The sequence below is a fragment of the Cherax quadricarinatus genome, chromosome 27 (genome assembly GCF_038502225.1).
Source record: "Cherax quadricarinatus isolate ZL_2023a chromosome 27, ASM3850222v1, whole genome shotgun sequence".
Classification (NCBI taxonomy): Eukaryota; Metazoa; Arthropoda; class Malacostraca; order Decapoda; family Parastacidae; genus Cherax; species Cherax quadricarinatus.
In genome coordinates, this window is record NC_091318.1 from 15,855,946 (window position 1) to 15,878,255 (window position 22,310).

A 22,310-nucleotide genomic window follows, 5' to 3' on the forward strand; every position below is an offset into this window, starting at 1 on the left:
GATATGTTAAACCAATACTAACCCTTGATGCTACTACTGAGTACTTTGTTTTCCTTGCTTTCTGGTTGAGGGCTTCTTCACTTTCAAAATATTGGGAGCAGGATATAGTAATGATAATGGTTTTCCAAATTGTATTATAATTAAGAGTGAAAAGTTCATCATAATGTCTTCAGGGTTTTTTCAGACTTGTTCAACATGGAAGCTATCCGGTTGTCAACAGAAATAATGCAACTCTTCAAAACTATATGTACACTAGCCGATCATCAGTGCATGAGGTATGTCTTTAATGGTGGTGATTTTTTTTCTTTTCCAACACGCTGGCTGTCTCCCACCGAGGCAGGGTAACCCATAAAAGAAAGAAACACTTTCACCATCATTCAACACTTTCACATAATCACTGTCTTTGCAGAGATGTCCAGATATGACAGTTTAGATGTCATTCCAAATAGTCAGTATCTTAAACCCCTCCTTTAAAGTCCAGGCATTATACTTCCCACCTACAGGACTCAAGCCTAGCTAACTGGTTTCCCTGAATCCCTTCATAAAATATTACCCTGCTCACACTCCAACAGCTTGTCAGGTCCCAAAAACCATTCGTCTCCATTCACTCATATCTAACACGCTCACGCATGCCTACTGCATGCCCAAGTCCCTTGCACACAAAACCTCTTACTCCCTCCCTCCATCCTTTCCTAGGATGACCCCTACCCCTCCTCCCCTCCACAACACAATTATACACCCTCCAAGCCATTCAGTTTTGCTCCATCCTCTCTAAATAACCAAACCACTTCAATAACCCCTCTTTAGCCCTCTGAATAATACTTTTTGTAACTCCACACTTCTTCCTAATTTCCACACTAAATTCTCTGCATAATATTTACACCACACATTGCCCTTAGACATGACATCTCCATTGCCTTCAGCCTCCTCCTTGCTGCAACATTCACAACCCTTGCTTCACACCCATATAAGATTGTTGGTACCACTATACTCTTGTGCATTCCCTGCTTTGCCTCCATGGATAACATTTTTTTTTTTATCTCCACAGATACCTCAGTGCACCACTCGCCTTTTTTACCTTCATCATACACCCTGTCAACTAATTACACAAATACCACCTGGTGGTTAACACTTACACTCACCCATTTGACCATAAACAGAAATATCAATCTCAATCTCAAAATAATGAATCTTAACTAGTCATAAGTTGGCCTGTGATACTCCAATACTGAAACTATGTATAGTGCCAAAACAAAAGCATTCACATTGCTAAACTCACAAACTAGTATTTAGTCACTTAGCCATAATACCAACTTACCTCATAATTTTGTAATATTTTAAACTTAAGATTTAATTTAAGTCTGCCCGAAATGCCTAGCCATGCTAGGTGTTCTAGTGGTACACTCTGTAATTATTATTTTACTACATGTAAGGATAGTGAGGCTCAGGTTAGGGTGTGTAGAAGAGAGGGACACTACTTCCTGGTAAAAGTAGGTCTTAGACAGGGATGTGTAATGTCACCATGGTCGTTTAATATATTTAAAGATGGTTTTGTAAAAGAAGTAAATGCTAGGGTGTTCAGGAGAGGGGTGGGATTAAATTATGGAGAATCAAATACAAAATGGGAATTGACACAGTTACTTTTTGCTGATGATACTGTGCTTATGGGAGATACTAAAGAAAAATTGCGAAGGTTAGTGGACGAGTTTGGGAGTGTGTGTAAAGGTAGAGAGTTGAAAGTGAACATAGAAAAGAGTAAGGTGATGAGGGTATCAAGTGATTTAGATAAAGAAAAATTGGATATCAAATTGGGGAGGAGGAGTATCGAAGAAGTGAATGTTCTCAGATATTTGGGAGTTGATGTGTCAGCGGATGGATTTTTGAAGGATGAGGTTAATCATGGAATTGATGAAGGAAAAGAGGCGAGCGGTGCGTTGAGGTATATGTGGAGACAAAAACGTTATCTATGGAGGCAAAGAAGGGAATGTATGAAAATATAGTAGTACCAACACACTTATATGGGTGTGAAGCTTGAGTTGTAAATGCTGCAGCGAGGAGGCGGTTGGAGGCAGTGGAGATGTGCTGTCTAAGGGCAGCGTGATGTGTAAATATTATGCAGAAAATTCGGAGTGTGGAAATTAGGAGAAGGTGGGGAGTTAATAAAAGTATTAGAGGGCTGTAGAGGGGTTATTGAGGGGGTTTGGTCATTTAGAGAGAATGGATCAAAGTAGACTGACATGGAGAGCATATAAATCTGTAGGGGAAGGAAGGCGGGGTAGGGGTCATCCTCAGAAAGGTTGGAGGGAGGGTCTAAAGGAGGTTTTGTTGGCGAGTGGCTTGGACTTCCAGCACGCGGGCATGAGCATGTTAGGTAGGAGTGATTGGAGACGAATGGTATTTGGGACCTGACGAGCTATTGGAGTGTGAGCAGGGTAATATTTAGTAAAGGGATTCATGGAAACCGGTTATTTATATACAGCCGGACTTGAGTCCTGGAAATGGGAAGTACAATGCCTGCACTTTAACCCTTTGATTGTTCTGACGTATCTGTACGCATAAATTCTAGCGGCTTTGAATTAAGCAGGAGAAAGCTGGTAGGCCCATATGTGAGAGAATGGGTCTCCATGGTCAGTGTGCACCATATAAAAAAAATCAGAGAGCCAGTGGTGCATTGTGGGAATGCCATTTCTGTTGTCCTTCTTCAGCATGCCTAGTGGTAAGAAATATGTGATTCCCCAGCAAATCTGGGACTCTTCTCTTCCCAAGTGATGCTCTAACACAGATGGAAGTGTCAGTGAAGATCAATTTCATGGTTTTGAGGAGTTTGAGACCAAAAGCAATGCCCAGGATACCCAAAGAATGGAGGAGGAGGAGGAAGAAGAAGGAAGGAGGAAGGAAGGAGCAGGAGGAAGGAGGAGGAGGGAGGAAGGAAGGAGGAGGAGGAAGGAAGGAGGAGTAGGAAGGAGGAGGAGGAGGAAGGAGGAGGAGGGAGGAGGAGGAGGGAGGAGGAGGAGGAGGGAGGAGGAGGAGGGAGGAGGAGGAGAAGGAGGAGGAGGAGGAGGAGGAAGGAGGAGGAAGGAGGAGGGAGAAGGAGGAGGAGGAGGGAGGAGGAGGGAGGAGGAGGAGGGAGGAGGAGGAGGGAGGAGGAGGAAGGAGGAGGAGGGAGGATGAGGAGGAGGAAGGAGGAGGAGGGAGGAGGAGGAGGAGGAGGAGGAAGGAGGAGGAGGAGGAGGAAGGAGGAGGAGGAAGATGATGATGATGATGGATGCCTTGAAGCATGGAAAACAGTTCACCCCATGAAAGTGACAAGATAAGGGGAGATAACATGTGATAAGAGCTGACGTTTGATGAGTGTAAACAAGGGTGGAGGGAGGGGGCAGCGGATAAGGAAAGATTAGATGACCATCCCCCTCGCTTTGTTTTTGCTGTTACACAAACATTTCTGTCTGTCTATTTGTCTGCCTGCCAAGCTCCCTGTCTATCCGTCTAGCTCTCTGTCTCAAAGAGAGCCACAAGACTGCGTCATCATCACGTTTACTCACATCTTCAAGCAGAGTATAGCACTTTGTCTGGATTTCTTGGGTTATCCTAGGTAATTTACAATATGTATACTTGTATTTATGTGGAGGAGGAAGGAGGAGGAGGAAGGAGAAGGAGGAGGAGGAGGAAGGAGGAGGAGGAGGAGGAGGAAGGAGGAGGAGGAGGAGGAAGGAGGAGGAGGAGGAAGGAGGAGGAAGGAGGAAGGAGGAGGAGGAAGAGGAAGGAGGAGGAGAAGGAGGAAGGAGGAGGAGGGAGGAGGAGGAGGAGGGTGGAGGAGGAAGGAGGAGGAGGGAGGAGGAGGAGGGAGAAGGAGGAGGAGGAGGAAGGAGGAGGAGGAGGAAGGAGGAGGAGGTGGTTGGAGGAGGAGGAGGAGGAAGGAGGAGGAGGAGGAGGAGGAAGAGGAAGGAGGAGGAGGAAGAGGAAGGAGGAGGAGGAAGGAGGAGGAAGGAGGAGGAGGAGGGAGGAGGAGGAGGAGGAGGAAGGAGGAGGAGGAAGGAGGAGGAGGAGGGAGGAGGAGGAGGGAGGAAGGAGGAGGAGGAGGAAGGAGGAGGAGGAGGAAGGAGGAGGAGGAAGGAAGGAGGAGGAGGAGGGAGAAGGAGGAGGAAGGAGGAGTAGGGAGGAAGAGGAAGGAGGAGGAAGGAAGAGGAAGGAGGAGGAGGAAGAGGAAGGAGGAGGAAGAGGAAGGAGGAGGAGGAAGGAGGAGGAGGGAGGAAGGAGGAGAGGAGGAGGAAGAGGAAGGAGGAGGAGGAGGAAGGAGGAGGGAAGAAGAGGAAGGAGGAGGAGGAAGAGGAAGGAGGAGGAGGAAGAGGAAGAGGAGGAGGAAGGAAGAGGAGGAGGAGGAGGAGGAAGGAGGAGGAGGTGGGAGGAGGAGGAGGTGGGAGGAGGAGGAGGACGGAGGAGGAGGAGGAAGGAGGAGGAGGAGGAGGAGGAAGGAGGAGGAGGAGGAAGGAGGAGGAGGAGGAGGAAGGAGGAGGAGGAAGGAGGAGGAAGGAGGAGCAGGAGGAGGAAGAAGGAAGGAGGAAGTAGAAAGAAGAAGAAGAAAGAAGAAGAAGAAAGAAGAAGAAAGAAGAAGAAGAAAGAAGAAGGAAGAAGAAGAAGGAAGAAGAAGAAGGAAGAAGAAGGAAGAAGAAGAAGGAAGAAGAAGAAGAAGGAAGAAGAAGAAGAAGGAAGAAGAGAAGAAGAAGAAGGAAGAAGAAGAAGGAAGAAGAAGGAAGAAGAAGAAGGAAGAAGAAGAAGGAAGAAGAAGAAGAAGGAAGAAGAAGGAAGGAAAGAAGAAGAAGAAGAAGGAAGAAGAGTAATAAGAAGAAGAAGAAGGAAGAAGAAGAAGAAGGAAGAAGGAAGAAGAAGAGGAAGAAGAAGGAAGGGAGAAGAAGAAGAAGAAGAAGAAGAAGAATATAAGAAGAAGGAAGAAGAAGAAGAAGAAGGAAGAAGAAGAAGGAAGAAGAAGAAGGAAGAAGAAGGAAGAAGAAGAAGGAAGAAGAAGAAGGAAGAAGAAGGAAGAAGAAGGAAGAAGAAGAAGGAAGAAGAAGAAGGAAGAAGAAGAAGGAAGAAGAAGAAAGAAGAAGGAAGAAGAAGAAGGAAGAAGAAGAAAGAAGAAGGAAGAAGAAAGATGATGATGATGGATGCCTTGAAGCATGGAAAACAGTTCACCCCATGAAAGTGACAAGATAAGGGGAGATAACATGTGATAAGAGCTGACGTTTGATGAGTGTAAACAAGGGTGGAGGGAGGGGGCAGCGGATAAGGAAAGATTAGATGACCATCCCCCTCCCTTTGTTTTTGCTGTTACACAAACATTTCTGTCTGTCTATTTGTCTGCCTGCCAAGCTCCCTGTCTATCCGTCTAGCTCTCTGTCTCAGAGAGAGCCACAAGACTGCGTCATCATCACGTTTACTCACATCTTCAAGCAGAGTATAGCACTTTGTCTGGATTTCTTGGGTTATCCTAGGTAATTTACACTATGTATACTTGTATTTATGTGTACCTGTGAGACAGAGATAGACAGACAGATTGAAAGAGATAGAATGAGGGAGAAAGATAATTTGATAGAATGGAGGGGAAGCAGCATCTGACCCCATTGTTTAGACTGGCTGGAGGGTGAGTGAGTAATGAGATAATATGTCATTTTGACAGCTGCTGACCTCTGACTCAAAACAATTATAAGCCACACACTGGCGCACAAGAAAAGCTTGCTGAATGGAGATAATAGCAGTTATATGAAAGTATCTAGTGACTATATATGTGTATATATATTATAGAAACCGGAAGCAAGAAGGGAAGACAGGAATGAAGGAAGGACAGATGAAGGAATGTAGGAAGAGAGGTAGGAAAAGAATGCAGGAAAGTAGGAAGGAAGGAATGATGACACACGACCATTTACCTAGGATAACTACCTAACACAACTGCCTCTTAATACTTTGAAGAAAACTGCTCAGACAAGGTGTTTTGTCTTTGCACATAAAAAAAAAAAAAGTCCACAAAAATGCACACACACTCATTGTGCAGATATCCAAGAACTAGCTACAAGCAGTGTTAAAACAGGGAAGTGTTTTTGGGTATGCCCAAATGAGATAAATCTGTGGACTAAAATCACAAGGGTATTAAAAGAGGACAACATCAAAGCTGCTTTCATAGAAAACCTGGAAGCTTTCTACAACAGATGGGAACATAAAAAGTCTGGGCTGAATGGTACTGCCCTTGATACTGGCCATGTAAGGCTGGAGGTGATGTCCTGGTAGTCAGTAAATGTGGGGCTGATAGTGCTGTCCTGGGAGACAGTAATGGTGAAGCTGGAGGTGCTGTCCTGGGAGACAGTAATGGTGAAGCTGGAGGTGCTGTCCTGGGAGACAGTAATGGTGAAGCTGGAGATGCTGTCCTGGGAGACAGCAATGGTGAAGCTGGAGATTTTGTCCAGGTAGTTGGGAATTATACGCAGGAAGGAATACATATAAATGACCTCATAGGGGACAGGAGCCATAGTAGGGAAACAAGTGTAGTCAAAGATAAGATAAAACCAATATTGCAAACTAGAAATACCGCAGGAAATAGCAAACAAGAGGACTGCACTAGCAATAGTGAGGATATATTACCAAAAACAACTGGTGGGAGCTCCATTGTTGGTGCTAGGGAGGATAGAAGTAAGACAGGGAAACATGCACCAACAGGGAATACAGTCACAGAAACCCAAGGCAAACGGAAACCAAGCCTGTGCACATACTATGCACTTGGTATCTGCTGGCATGGGAAATCTGGAAAAACAGATGGGACGTGCAACTATGACCACCCTAGAAAATGCCATGCCCATATGACAACAGGAAAATGCAAACTCCCTTCCTGTAAGCTTTTTCACCCTGAACTGTGTACCTCTTCAGTACAGGAAAGACTTTGCTATAACTTAAATTGCCAGGCATACCATCTAAAGGGGACAAAAAGATACAAAACATCCAGGCCATGGGAAAACCTGGGTAGCCACAGCCACTCAAGAGGGAGAGGTTTTTTAGTGCCAGGAAGGAAAAAAAACTGGCAGGAAATGGCAGAAATCGTACACCAAATCCAGTCATTCCTGGAGTGGAACCACAGTCGATGGCCTCCACTCCAAACCAACAGATACAGATACTAATGCCGGAAAAAAAATCCCCCCCCCCGGTACCAACAATACCACCAGTCCGATAACATTCTTCTTTGCAAATATACAGGGTCTAAAGCCAGCAACAAACAACAAAATACCTTTCATCCGTGGACTGCTTGCAGAGGCAAAGGCAATGTTCGCGGCTTTCACTGAGACCCACATAAAGGATCACTTGGACAACGAAATATGGATCCCAGGTTACAACCTATACAGATGTGAAAGAGTGAACAGGCAAAAGGGGGGGGGGGGGGTTGGCCTGTACATTGCAGAGTTACTTGTTTGCACAGAACTGCTTAATGCCTCAAATGATGTAGTGGAAGTTTCAGCAGTAAAGGTCGAGAACCAAAACCTAGTCATTGTGGTAGTCTACAAGCCTCCGGATGCAACATCCCAGCAATTCCAGGAACAGCTGTTAAAAATTGACCACTGTCTGGAAAATCTTCCAGCTCCTGCACCCAACATCTTGCTCCTGGGGGATTTCAACTTAAGGCACCTAAAATGGAGGAATATAGCAAATAATATTGTTGCAGTAATAACACCAGGAGGCAGCTCTGATGAAAACTCACACTCACACGAGCTTTTAAATCTCTGCACAAAATTCAATTTAAACCAGCAAATAATAGAGCCTACTAGACTGGAGAATACACTAGACCTCATCTTCACTAACAATGATGATCTGATAAGAAATGTCACCATATCAAAAACAATATACTCAGATCACAACATAATTGAGGTTCAGACATGTATGCGTGGAGCCCCAGACCGACATAATGAGACTAGTCACGAGGGAGCATTCACCAAATTCAACTTCAATAACAAAAACATAAAGTGGGACCAAGTAAACCAAGTCCTAACCGATATAAGCTGGGAAGATATACTAAGCAACACAGACCCCAACTTATGCCTAGAACAGATTAACTCGGTGGCACTCGATGTATGCACAAGGCTTATTCCTCTAAGAAAAAGGAGGAGTAGATGTAAAATAGAAAGAGACAGGCGCTCCCTTTACAGGCGACGGAAAAGAATAACAGAGTGGCTAAAAGAGGTCAATATATCTGAAATGCGTAGGGAGACACTGGTCAGAGAAATAGCAAGCATCGAACTTAAGCTAAAAGAATCCTTTAGGAGTCAGGAATCGCGGGAAGAACTAAAAGCCATAAATGAAATCGAAAGAAACCCAAAGTACTTCTTCTCCTATGCCAAATCAAAATCGAGAACAACGTCCAGTATTGGGCCCCTACTTAAACAAGATGGATCCTACACAGATGACAGCAAGGAAATGAGTGAGCTACTCAAGTCCCACTATGACTCAGTTTTTAGCAAGCCGCTAACCAGACTGAGAGTCGAAGATCAAAATGAATTTTTTATGAGAGAGCCACAAAATTTGATTAACACAAGCCTATCCGATGTTATCCTGACGCCAAATGACTTCGAACAGGCGATAAATGACATGCCCATGCACTCTGCCCCAGGGCCAGACTCATGGAACTCTGTGTTCATCAAGAACTGCAAGAAGCCCCTATCACGAGCCTTTTCCATCCTATGGAGAGGGAGCATGGACACGGGGGTCGTCCCACAGTTACTAAAAACAACAGACATAGCCCCACTCCACAAAGGGGGCAGTAAAGCAACAGCAAAGAACTACAGACCAATAGCACTAACATCCCATATCATAAAAATCTTTGAAAGGGTCCTAAGAAGCAAGATCACCACCCATCTAGAAACCCATCAGTTACACAACCCAGGGCAACATGGGTTTAGAACAGGTCGCTCCTGTCTGTCTCAACTATTGGATCACTAGGACAAGGTCCTAAATGCACTAGAAGACAAAAAGAATGCAGATGTAATATATACAGACTTTGCAAAAGCCTTCGACAAGTGTGATCGTGGCGTAATAGCGCACAAAATGTGTGCTAAAGGAATAACAGGAAAAGTCGGTCGATGGATCTATAATTTCCTCACTAACAGAACACAGAGAGTAGTCGTCAACAGAGTAAAGTCCGAGGCAGCTACGGTGAAAAGCTCTGTTCCACAAGGCACAGTACTTGCTCCCATCTTGTTCCTCATCCTCATATCCGACATAGACAAGGATGTCAGCCACAGCACCGTGTCTTCCTTTGCAGATGACACCCGAATCTGCATGACAGTGTCTTCCATTGCAGACACTGCAAGGCTCCAGGCGGACATCAACCAAATCTTTCAGTGGGCTGCAGAAAACAATATGAAGTTCAACGATGAGAAATTTCAATTACTCAGATATGGTAAACATGAGGAAATTAAATCTTCATCAGAGTACAAAACAAATTCTGGCCACAAAATAGAGCGAAACACCAACGTCAAAGACCTGGGAGTGATTATGTCGGATCTCACCTTCAAGGACCATAACATTGTATCAATCGCATCTGCTAGAAAAATGACAGGATGGATAATGAGAACCTTCAAAACTAGGGAGGCCAAGCCCATGATGGCACTCTTCAGGTCACTTGTTCTATCTAGGCTGGAATATTGCTGCACACTAACAGCACCTTTCAAGGCAGGTGAAATTGCCGACCTAGAAAATGTACAGAGAACTTTCACGGTGCGCATAACGGAGATGAAACACCTCAATTACTGGGAGCGCTTGAGGTTCCTAAACCTGTATTCCCTGGAACGCAGGAGGGAGAGATACATGATTATATACACCTGGAAAATCCTAGAGGGACTAGTACCGAACTTGCACACGAAAATCACTCACTACGAAAGCAAAAGACTTGGCAGACGATGCACCATCCCCCCAATGAAAAGCAGGGGTGTCACTAGCACGTTAAGAGACCATACAATAAGTGTCAGGGGCCCGAGACTGTTCAACTGCCTCCCAGCACACATAAGGGGGATTACCAACAGACCCCTGGCAGTCTTCAAGCTGGCACTGGACAAGCACCTAAAGTCAGTTCCTGATCAGCCGGGCTGTGGCTCGTACGTTGGTTTGCATGCAGCCAGCAGCAACAGCCTGGTTGATCAGGCTCTGATCCACCAGGAGGCCTGGTCACAGACCGGGCCGCGGGGGCGTTGACCCCCGGAACTCTCTCCAGGTAAACTCCAGGTTATGTATGAGAGTGTAAAACACCATTGTGTATGAAAACATGTTTCACAGAGTTCCATAAGCTGCAGAACTTCTAGGAATATGTTCGGTGACTGTACACTGGTATATATGTATATTATAGAACAATAGTAATAAACAGTTTTTTGTATTGTTTGTTTTTGTAAACAAGTTTTGTAAACAATATATTGATAATTATGTTTGTGTGCTTATTGTGTTGTATACAACGAGTGTATATATGTACATTGCACCTTACTTTAGTCTCACAGGCCACATAAGTTATGTGAAAAAATAAAATAGTGAAAAAAACAAAAAAACCTTCAAATACAAGTAAACTAAAGTTTACCCGGTGAGCAGCAGTCGCCGCTGTTGCCATACGTGGCTCATTTTCTGCAAACTTCACGCCTCTATATCTTGGTAAGTACTGATGGCAAATTTTTTTTTTTTTTGGACTAAAACACTCAGAAAAATAAAAATAATCTTAACATTTTCATAAGAAAAAATAATTATTTTTTTTTCGAATATTTTGCGACATAGAATGACAGTTTCAGAAAGGGGCCTGCGACAGTCAAAGGGTTAAAGGAGGGGTTTGGGATATTGGTAGTTTGGAAGGATAAGTTGTGTATCTTTATACGTATATGCTTCTAAACCGTTGTATTCTGAGCACCTCTGCAAAAACAGTGATTATGTGTGAGTGAGGTGAAAGTGTTGAATGATGATGAAAGTATTTTCTTTTTGGGATCTTCTTTCTTTTTGGGTCACCCTGCCTCAGTGGGAGACAGTCGACTTGTTGAAAAAAAAAAATATGTATGTACATGTTTGTACATGCAAGTGTAGTGTGACCTAAGTGTAAGTAGAAGTAGCAAGATGTACCTGAAATCTTGAATATTTATGAGAGAAAAAAGAATACAATCATATAAAACAGTTATAGGTTTTTGTTTTACACTCGGGAGGACAGTAGTACCTCGCTGTGTGGTTGCAGTCTACCAATCTACTACCTATTATATATTTTTATCACTTTGAACTCAAATGTTAAAGTTTTCCACTATAATTAAGCCTTTTTTTTCCAGAAAATTTTATTGAAACCAATAGAGGAATGAACATATAGCAGTCTCCAATTATTTTCCATGAATGTTTCAGTCATGACCTAAATTCTATATTTTTTGCACTTGGTATTATAAACTTCTTTTGATATGTAATGCATAAAGTAAAACTGTCAGGAAATTTACCAACCTAATCACAGACTAGATCATTATGTGTAATGCACAGAAGTTATAGTGCATTTTCATTGCAGTTACTTTATTGCAGATAAGTACCAAGTCAGCATACCAGCCTCATGATGCTACAGTGCTGCCTGTATATAATCCACTGCCAGGAAGCTGGTTTGCTGCAGCTTATATACCTAACTGGAATGAACAGATGCAGCAAGAGGTTTGTTTTTACTTTCTTTTATATCATGATTCCAGTTCATTATGAAGAATTTTTTGTTCATAAATTTTTGATGTTAGTAGAAATTATAAAGAAAAAAGGATTTTAAATAAGTATTCTTCCTGAAACTAACATCCATAATATAATAAAAAATAGGTTTTTGTGTAAAAGCTGTAGTTATGTTTTTTTTCTGATTTAGGGGTAAAACAGGTTCCTGCAAATGGTTAATCAAGTAAATCTAACAAAAATGACTTTCATTCTTAAAATGTAGTAATATAGTATATTCTGTATTTCACATGGTGAATATAAAATTGCATCATATTTGAGATTAAAACTATGTAGTGTATATTTTCTTATTATTTCCACCCTCCCAATTCCTCTCAGATCCTTATACATTTTAAGTCATTTCTATAGTGTGAGAAAGGTAGTGGCACCACATGACCAAGCACTGGCCCCGACGCTGTTTATTTTGTGAACGTTTTTTCCTTCTCACAATGTATTGAGGTGACTACAATTTTTTGTCATGATCTGTATACGAGCGTGGTACAGTTTTGTGTTAGCTAGCATGAGTTAGGAATGGTGAGGGCTAACACACAATGGCAGTCACCCTCCATCTCACCCCAATATAATAATTTGATGTGCTGTTGGAGTGTGAGCAAGGTAACATGTATGAAGGGATTCAGGGAAACTGGTTAGTCAGACTTGAGTCCTGGATGTGGGAAGTACAGTACCTGCATTCTGAAGGAGGGGTGGGGATTTTTGCAGTTTTGAATTGTAGTATCGGTGCCTCTGTTAAGACAGTGATAAAGTGAGTGTTGGTAAAAATGTTTTTTCTCTTTTGGGTCACCCTACTTCAGTGGGAGACAGCTGGTCTTTTGAAAAAAATAAGAATAATAATTATAATTCATGCTAATAGGGTAATGACTAAAATGATATGCAAAGCAAAAAATACTGTAATGACTAAAATGATTTGTAAAGCAAAAAGATAACCATATTATTACATTTCACCAACAAGAAACTTCATCAAGTTAAGAAAAAATATACAGAATATCAATTTGCTTTCAGTACAATCTAGTTTCATTAGCAGTTAAAACTTGCTGAGGTGTGATCCCAATTCTGTATCATTTCAGTAGGATATTGTGAAACAAGTTATTGGCCTCAGGCATCAGTACTTGCAGTCCCATTTCTACATAAGGTTATACCAGTCTTTGTGAATGTGAAAGTTATGCACTAGCCAGCTTCACCTTTCCCCTTTCAGTCCTCAGACAAATTCAAGGCCTTTTCCTGAATAACTACTGTAGTTATTGTACCTATTTGTAGCTACAGGAGCAGTATACTTTTTGCTTCACTTTTTTCTCAGTTTGTAACTGGTCTCTCTTTCTTCCTATTGAAGGTACTACCAGAATCGTTAATGATATCAGTCTTCTGTTGTTACTTGCATTTCTTTATCTTGAGAGATCTTTAATCAGAATTCTTTTACAAATGTTTGTTAAGCAAGGATACACTAAATTTTATGACTACCATATTATTTTATTTTATTTTTGATTAATATATCGGCCGATTCCCACCAAGGCAGGGTAGCCCGAAAAAGAAAAAACTTTCATCATCATTCACTCCATCACTGTCTTGCCAGAGGGGTGCTTTACACTACAGTTTATAAAATTGCAACATTAACACCCCTCCTTCAGAGTGCAGACACTGTACTTCCTATCTCCGGCCTGCCGCTTTCCCTGAATCCCTTCATAAATGTTACTTTGCTCACACTCCAACAGCACATCAAGTATTAAAAACCATTTGTCTCCATTCACTCCTATCAGATATGCTCACACATGCTTGCTTCAAGTCCAAGCCCTTCGCACACAAAACCTCCTTTACCCCCTCCCTCCAACCTTTCCTAGGCCGACCCCTACCCTGTCTTCCCTCCACTACAGATCAATACACTCGCGAAGTCATTCTGTTTCGTTCCTTTCTCTCTACATGTCCGAACCACCTCAACAACTCTTCCTCAGCCCTCTGGACAACAGTTTTGGCAATCCCGCACCTCCTCCTAACTTGCAATTATGAATTCTCTGCATTATATTCACACCACACATTGGCCTCAGACATGACATCTCCAATGCCTCCAGCCTTCTCCTCGCTGCAACGTTCATCACCCATGCTTCACACCCATATAAGAGCATTGGTGAAACTATACTCTCATACATTCCCCTCTTTACCTCCAAGGACAAAGTTCTTTGTTTCCACAGACTCCTAAGTGCACCGCTCACCCTTTTCCCCTCATCAATTCTATGATTCACCTCATCTTTCATAGATCCATCCGCTGACACGTCCACTCCCAAATATCTGAATACATTCACCTCCTCCATACTCTCTCCCTCCAATCTGATATTCAATCTTTCATCACCTAATCTTTTTGTTGTCCTCATAACCTTACTCTTTCCTATATTCACTTTTAATTTTCTTCTTTTACATACCCTACCAAATTCATCCACCAATCTCTGCAACTTCTCTTCAGAATCTTCCAAGAGCATAGTGTCATCAGCAAAAAGCAACTGTGACAACTCCCACTTTGTTTGATTCTTTATCTTTTAACTCCACACCTCTTGCCAAGGCCCTCACATTCACTTCTCTTGCAACCCCATCTATAAATATATTGAACAACCACGGTGACATCACACATCCTTGTCTAAGGCCTACTTTTACTGGGAAATAATCTCCCTCTTTCCTACATACTCTAACTTGAGCCTCACTATCCTCGTAAAAACTCTTCACTGCTTTCAATAACCGACCTCCTTTACCATACAACTGCAACATCTGCCACATTGCCCCCCTATCCACCCTGTCATATGCCTTTTCCAAATCCATAAATGCCACAAAGACCTCCTCTTTAGCCTTGTCTACATACTGTTCACTTGTATGTTTCACTGTAAACACTTGGTGTACACGCCCCCTACCTTTCCTAAAGCCTCCTTGTTCATCTGCTACCCTACTCTCTGTCTTACTCTTAATTCTTTCAATAATAACTCTTCCATACACTTTACCAGGTATACTCAACAGACTTCTCCCCCTATAATTTTTGCACTCTCTTTTGTCCCCTTTGCCTTTATACAAAGGAATTATGCACGCTCTCTGCCAATCTTTAGGTACCTTATTATTGGCCATCTGCCAAAGCAGGGTGACCCAAAAAAGAAATTACCTTCACTAATATTCCTTCAGTTGCTGTCTTTCCAGAAGTGTGTTGACATCGGAATCAGATTACCCCTCTGACTGTAACATAAATAAAAATATATAAAATAAAATAAACTAAATATTTTATTTCCTTGCTAAGGTGACAATATGTGTTTACATTTCATAATTTGATTAGTACGAAGAAAGCCACTATCAGTCCGAGGCATTTCGGGCAGACTTGACCTAATACATATAGACTACATAAGTCTAGACAGGTGAAGAGTGGTAGAATACAATATTCAGCATTTTACTCTATTATTAATATGAAGTACGTACTACAATTTATGATACAAACAGATCCCCACTCAACCTTCAGAGTGCAAGCACTGCTATTCCCATCCAACTAACTAGTTTCTCAGAATTCCTTCATAAAAATTAACACTTGTATTGATGATAATGATAAATATTATTACTCTTACTTTTATTATTATTATTATCATTGTTGTAATTATCATAATTATTGTCATGATCATCATCCATCTATTGTATTTCATAATTATTAATACATTTTTTTTCAGGGTATTATACACAAATGTCGGTACAGCTTGGGATCCATTGCAATGTGGAGTCAGAAAGACCATATTCAGACCCTTAACATAGGAGTAAAGCAGTCAGTAAGAACTCACGAAAATCTTTCCTACTACAGGTAATGAACTGAGAATCTATTTACCACTCCCTTTCTCAGTGTGTGAGTGTAACTAATATACTCACACACTGAGGAATTTATTAATTTATAAACTCTCTAAGACTGAAGTGTGTTATATGACTTTAACCCTTAAACTGTCCAAATGTAGATCTCTGTTCACTCGCGTAGTGCTCCGAATATTTTGAAAGATATTTTTTTTTTAATGAAGAGCACATTTTGCTACATGTTATAGGATAAAAAAATTTTTTGGGGTCAGTACTTACCAAGATATAAGACCATGAAGCTGACTCTGGATGCTCACCTGACGGCAGCGACGACTCCTGCCACTTGCAGAAGTGTTGCCAATGTACCTTTTTTTCTTGTTTTTATTTTAATTTATATATTTTTTATGTTCTGATAATTACAATTTATAATAGTTCTTGTGATTTCATAGCCAATCTTTGTTCTGACACTAATATTAGGTACTGAAATAGTACTCAGTCATAATCACATTGACAGGTGAACATTTAAACCTGCCTGGGTCATTTACTACTGTCTAGAAATATATATAAAGTATTTATAGGTCCCAGCAATGTTTTAGACACTCTGGAATATATCTTGAAGCATGTTATGAAAAGCATCCCTATACTGTTGACATCCCAGTGACATTTGATAAATGCACACTGCTCCAGCTAACCCTCGCTGTATTTGTTATCACTGTTACACAAAAACATGTCTGTCTGTCTATATCTGTCTACCTGTCTGTCTGTCTAGCTCTGCTTATCTGTCTTTATCTACTTGTGTATGCCTGGAGTATATATCAAAATCCTTGAAGAATGGTGTTATGACAACTGTTGACAGCTTGGTGACATTTGACAAATGGGCACTAGAGGAACCCTGGCTTTATTTCTTTTCACTGATACACACAAACATATTTGTCTGTCTGTCTATCTGTCTGTCTATCTTCGCCTGGAATTTTTGGGCAATCCTAGGTAATTTGTATTATGTATAATAACTGTACTTATGTGTACATGTGTGAGAGAGAGAGAGAGAGAGAGAGATACATAGAAAAACAGCCAGAGACAGCCAAAGCCAGCCAGCCAGCTGCCCAGCCTGCCAAATACATAAGAACATAAGAAAGAAGGAATGCTGCAGCAGACCTACTGGCCCATGCATGGCAGGTCCATGTCACACCCCCCTTCCTGGCTTAGACCAATGACCCACCTAGTCAGGTCACATCCATTGAAGGAAGGAGCATGACATCAGACTTAGTAGCACAAGCTAATCAGGTCCAACTCACACCCACCCACACTCACTCATGCATTTAGCGTATTTAGCTAACCCTCTCTGCATTTGTTATCACTGTTACACACAAAAATGTCTTGTCTGTCTGTCTGTCTATCTATCAATCTGTTTATCTGTCTGCCAGTCTCTCTGCTTATCTGTCTAGCTCTGCTTATCTGTCTTTGTGTCTGCCTGTGTGTGCCTGGAGTGTATATGAAAATCCTTGAAGAATGGTGTTATGACAACTGTTGACAGCTCGGTGACATTTGATAAATGGGCTCTAGGAGAACCCTGGCTTTATTTCTTTTCACTGATACACACAAACATGTTTGCGTGTGTGTCTATCTATCTGTCTGTTTGTCTCTCTATCTGTCTGTCTATCTTTGCCTGGGATTTTTGGGTTATCCTAGGTATCCCTGTACTTGTGTGTACATGTGAGAGAGAAACAGAGATAGACAGAGATATAGACAGAGAGACAGCCAAAGCCAGCCAGCTGAATACATAGGACCATAAGAAAGAAGGAACACTGCAGCAGGCCTACTGGCCTATGCAAGGCAGGTCCATGTCACCCCCCCCTCCCCGGGCTTAGACCAACGACCCACCTAGTCAGGTCACATCCACTGAAGTAAGGAGCATGACATCAGGCCTAGTAGCACAAACTAGTCAGGTCCAACTCACACCCACCCACACTCACTCATGCATTTATCTAACCTATTTTTACTTTCCTCTTAAAAGGGGGTTGTTAACGTGACATGTCATCAGTGAATACCTAATGTTTGCCACGCTATTTGCTCTAGCTGGCACTCAATTGAACTGGTGTTCCCACAAGGTACTAAGTTGTCCCAGACTTTTTTAATACTGCACACACTGAGTGCACAGACCCATTCTTTCATGTCTAGGTGACTCAAGCCTAATGCACCAAATTTGAAGGAATGAAAAATAAAATGTAGATCTACGTTCGGAGTGCTACGCATACAAATGTAGATCTATGTTTGGACAGTTTAAGGGTTATGAATGAACTACTGTGTGTAATATGAAAAAATTATGAATGAATTTTGTAATATGACTATATTTATGGATGAGCTATTGTGTGTAATATGAAAATATTATGAATGAATTGTGTAATATGACTCTAATCTGTTTGGCATTTGAATGTACACAGGAGGGTGCCACTTATACGGTGGATTAGATTCCAGGCTACTTCCATGAAGTGGAAATCACTGTAAAGTGAATCACACTTTTTTATACTTATAAATGCATATAAATGCTTCATCAAGGTAGTAGGTTGGTAGACAGCAACCGCCCAGGGAGGTACTACTGTCCTGCCAAGTGAGTGTAAAACGGAAACCTGTAATTGTTTTACATGATGGTAGGATTGCTGGTGTCTTGTTTCTGTCTCATAAACATGCAAGATTTCAGGTACATCTTGCTACTTCTACTTACACTTAGGTCACACTACACATATGAAAATAAATGGTATAAAATACCAACACAATGGAAGCATAAACACATATGCAGTTTAATGTGATCCTTTATTGACTATAATAGTCTTTATTGACTATAAAGGATCACATTAAACTGCATGTGTGTTTGTTTCCACACTACACATACATGTACAAGCATAAATATACACAACCCTTTGGGTTTTCTTATTTTCTTTCTAGTTCTTGTTCTTGTTTATTTTCTCTTATCTCCATGGGGAAGTGGAACTATGTGGAGCCACGCGTGTTGTAAGAGACGACTAAAATGCCAGGAGCAAGGGGCTAGTAACCCCTTCTCCTGTATAAATTGCTAAATTTAAGAAGAGAAACTTTCGTTTTTCCTTTTGGGCCACCCTGCCTTGGTGGGAAGCGGCCGGTTTGTTGAAAAAAAAAAAAATGCTTCAAGACATTTTACACTATAATATACAGTTTTGCCCCACTTTACGGCGTTCCGCTAATACAGTGATTTCAAATTATGACCAAAATTTGCCATACGGGGAGTAGTCTTTCAAATACGGCGCGCCCAACCCGATTTGTTTACATTCTCTGTGAGCACATCTCTCTATTATGTCTGGAAATTTTCCAAAATTTCAAGTGTTTTAAAGTTATTGCGTATTTTATATGTACAGCTGTACCTCAGGATACGAACCTAATTCGTAGCAGAAGACCGTTCAAGAGCCCATCTGTTCGAATACTGAACGAATTTGTTCTCATAAGGAATAATGTAAATTAGATTAATCCGTTTCAGACCCCCAAAAATACACCTACAAAAGCACTTACAAAAAATTCACTTACATAATTGTTAAAGTTCATATGCTGAGGTACCACTGTACTCTGATAATTATACTGATGTGTACCTGTACCTAAATATACTTTCACACTGTGCTGGTGTGCAGGTACACATTAAAATCATTAAGAGTCTCTCTACTCGACGCCATATAATCTCTTGGGCTTATTAAATGTCGTATATTATGTTAATATAGACATTTCTGTTAATCCATCTATATTTTTTTTTTCAAAATTATATAATAAACAGGCTACATAACATATAAACATGATACATACCTTCTTGCTTTCAACGCACCGGCCGTATCCCACTGAGGCGGGGTGGCCCAAAAGGAAAAACGAAAGTTTCTCCTTTCACATTTAGTAATATATACAGGAGAAGGGATTACTAGCCCCGTGCTCCCGGCATTTTAGTCGCCTCTTACGACACGCATGGCTTATTTATTTTATTTATTTATTTATTTAGTAATTTTAGCATACATACAGAGGTACAAAAAAATACAGGTAAGAGCAGCATGCCAAAGCCACTTATATGCATAGCATTACGGGCTGGCTTAAAATAAACTTAAGATTAACTAAGCAATGATGAAATCAGTGATAAAACATTATTGTAAACAGATAACTATAAAGCACAAATGAGTATTACAAAGACAGGTCATATGGTTGCATGCATTGCTGTACATTCAGTCGAATGGAGTATTCTGTTAGGTAGTGTATTTAAAAAAATAACAAAGTTAGATTGGGTCCTAGGTTTAACATTTGTGTGATATAATTGTGAGTAACATATAGGATATACAATTTATAAGGTTCAGTTATTCAGTATTTATTTGGTTTTGAATGAGTAAGTGATCTTTTGAGAAGAGACTTGAATTTATAAACAGGTAGTGTTTCTTTTATATTTACAGGTAATGAATTCCAGATTTTAGGGCCTTTCATGTGCATTGAGTTTTTGCATAGCGTGAGATGGACACGAGGAACATCAAAGAGTGATCTGTGCCTTGTGTTATGGTCATGTGTTCTGTTGAGGTTGACAAGGAGATGTTTGAGGGGAGGGTTAATATCAGAGTTAAGTGTTCTATGTATGTAATAGGTGCAGTAATAAGTATGGATGTTTTGTATGGTGAGTAGATTGAGTGTTTTGAATATTGGTGGAGTGTGCTGCCTGTAGTGAGAATTTGTTATCATTCTAACTGCAGTCTTTTGTTGGGTAATTAGTGGTCTGAGATGGTTAATTGTTGTTGAGCCCCACGCACAAATTCCATAGGTGAGATAGGGGTAAATAAGAGAGTGATAAAGGGCCAGGAGGGCTGACTGTGGAACATAGTACCGTATCTTCGATAGTATGCCTACAGTCTTGGAAATTTTCTTAGAAATTTGTTGTATATGTGTATGAAATTTGAGTCTATTATCAAGGTGAATTCCTAAGAATTTTCCCTCTGTTAGCTTTGTGATCGGTGATCTGTTTATCATTATGTTAAGAGGTACATCTGTAGCTCTGTTACCAAACTGAATGAAGTAGGTTTTGTCAATGTTTAGTGTAAGTTTGTTAGTCCTCATCCAGGTAGATATTTTCTGTAATTCGGTGTTTACAGTATTGGCTAGCGTGACTGGGCTCGGGTGAGAGAAGACGTATGTAGTGTCATCTGCAAAAAGTGTGGGTTTGAGTAATTGCGAAGCATTTGGTAGGTCATTTATGTATAGGAGAAAGAGATGAGGGCCAAGGACACTTCCGTGTGGGACACCAACTGTAATTGGTTGAGCGGAAGAGCTTGCCCCATTTGCGTACACATATTGGCTTCTGTTGCTGAGGTATGATTTGAGGTAGTTGAGGGAGTGCCCTCTAATACTGTTACAAAAAACGCGATTCTAAAAGCTTAGAGATCTCCAGTGAATACTAGAAAGGACTGCCCTTCTAGCATTCAGCCTGTTACTTGGTTTTTGTAACAAGTAGTCAGTATCCTTGTCCAATTATCCATTAAAATTCAGTATTATTCAATAGTGCTTCAGGATTACAACTGGTAGGCTACTAACTAGAGAAATTAAAATTTAATGACAGTAGTTTGTTGGATTATGTATTGGTAGATAAAAGACTGTTGAGTAGACTTCAGGATGTACATGTTTATAGAGGGGCCACAGATATATCAGATCACTTTCTAGTTGTAGCTACACTGAGAGTAAAAGGTAGATGGGATACAAGGAGAATAGAAGCATCAGGGAAGAGAGAGGTGAAGGTTTATAAACTAAAAGAGGAGGCAGTTAGGGAAAGATATAAACAGCTATTGGAGGATAGATGGGCTAATGAGAGCATAGGCAATGGGGTCGAAGAGGTATGGGGTAGGTTTAAAAATGTAGTGTTAGTGTTCAGCAGAAGTTTGTGGTTACAGGAAAGTGGGTGCAGGAGGGAAGAGGAGCGATTGGTGGAATGATGATGTAAAGAGAGTGGTAAGGGAGAAAAAGTTAGCATATGAGAAGTTTTTACAAAGTAGAAGTGATGCAAGGAGGGAAGAGTATATGGAGAAAAAGAGAGAGGTTAAGAGAGTGGTGAAGCAATGTAAAAAGAGAGCAAATGAGAGAGTGGGTGAGATGTTATCAACAAATTTTGTTGAAAATAAGAAAAAGTTTTGGAGTGAGATTAACAAGTTAAGAAAGCCTAGAGAAAAAATGGATTTGTCAGTTAAAAATAGGAGAGGAGAGTTATTAAATGGAGAGTTAGAGGTATTGGGAAGATGGAGGGAATATTTTGAGGAATTGTTAAATGTTGATGAAGATAGGGAAGCTGTGATTTCGTATATAGGGCAAGGAGGAATAACATCTTGTAGGAGTGAGGAAGAGCCAGTTGTGAGTGTGGGGGAAGTTCGTGAGGCAGTAGGTAAAATGAAAGGGGGTAAGGCAGCCGGGATTGATGGGATAAAGATAGAAATGTTAAAAGCAGGTGGGGATATAGTTTTGGAGTTGTTGGTGCAATTATTTAATAAATGTATGGAAGAGGGTAAGGTACCTAGGGATTGGCAGAGAGCATGCATAGTTCCTTTGTATAAAGGCAAAGGGGATAAAAGAGAGTGCAAAAATTATAGGGGGATAAGTCTGCTGAGTATACCTGGTAAAGTGTATGGTAGAGTTATTATTGAAAGAATTAAGAGTAAGACGGAGAATAGGATAGCAGATGAACAAGGAGGCTTTAGGAAAGGTAGGGGGTGTGTGGACCAGGTGTTTACAGTGAAACATATAAG

At 41.1% G+C, this 22,310-nt stretch overlaps 1 protein-coding gene across 3 annotated transcripts in view; it reads left to right on the forward strand.

Moving 5' to 3' along the window:
* The window catches only part of LOC128691053 (transmembrane protein 8B-like), a 152,789-nt gene that overhangs the window by 23,862 nt on the left and 106,617 nt on the right, over nucleotides 1-22,310 (forward strand). For all 3 annotated transcript variants that reach the window (XM_070089032.1, XM_070089031.1, XM_070089033.1), the window contains exons 3-5: nucleotides 185-275; nucleotides 11,557-11,679; nucleotides 15,423-15,550. In XM_070089032.1, coding sequence (XP_069945133.1) covers nucleotides 185-275; nucleotides 11,557-11,679; nucleotides 15,423-15,550 — 342 coding nt within the window. The remainder of the gene's footprint in view (nucleotides 1-184; nucleotides 276-11,556; nucleotides 11,680-15,422; nucleotides 15,551-22,310) is intronic.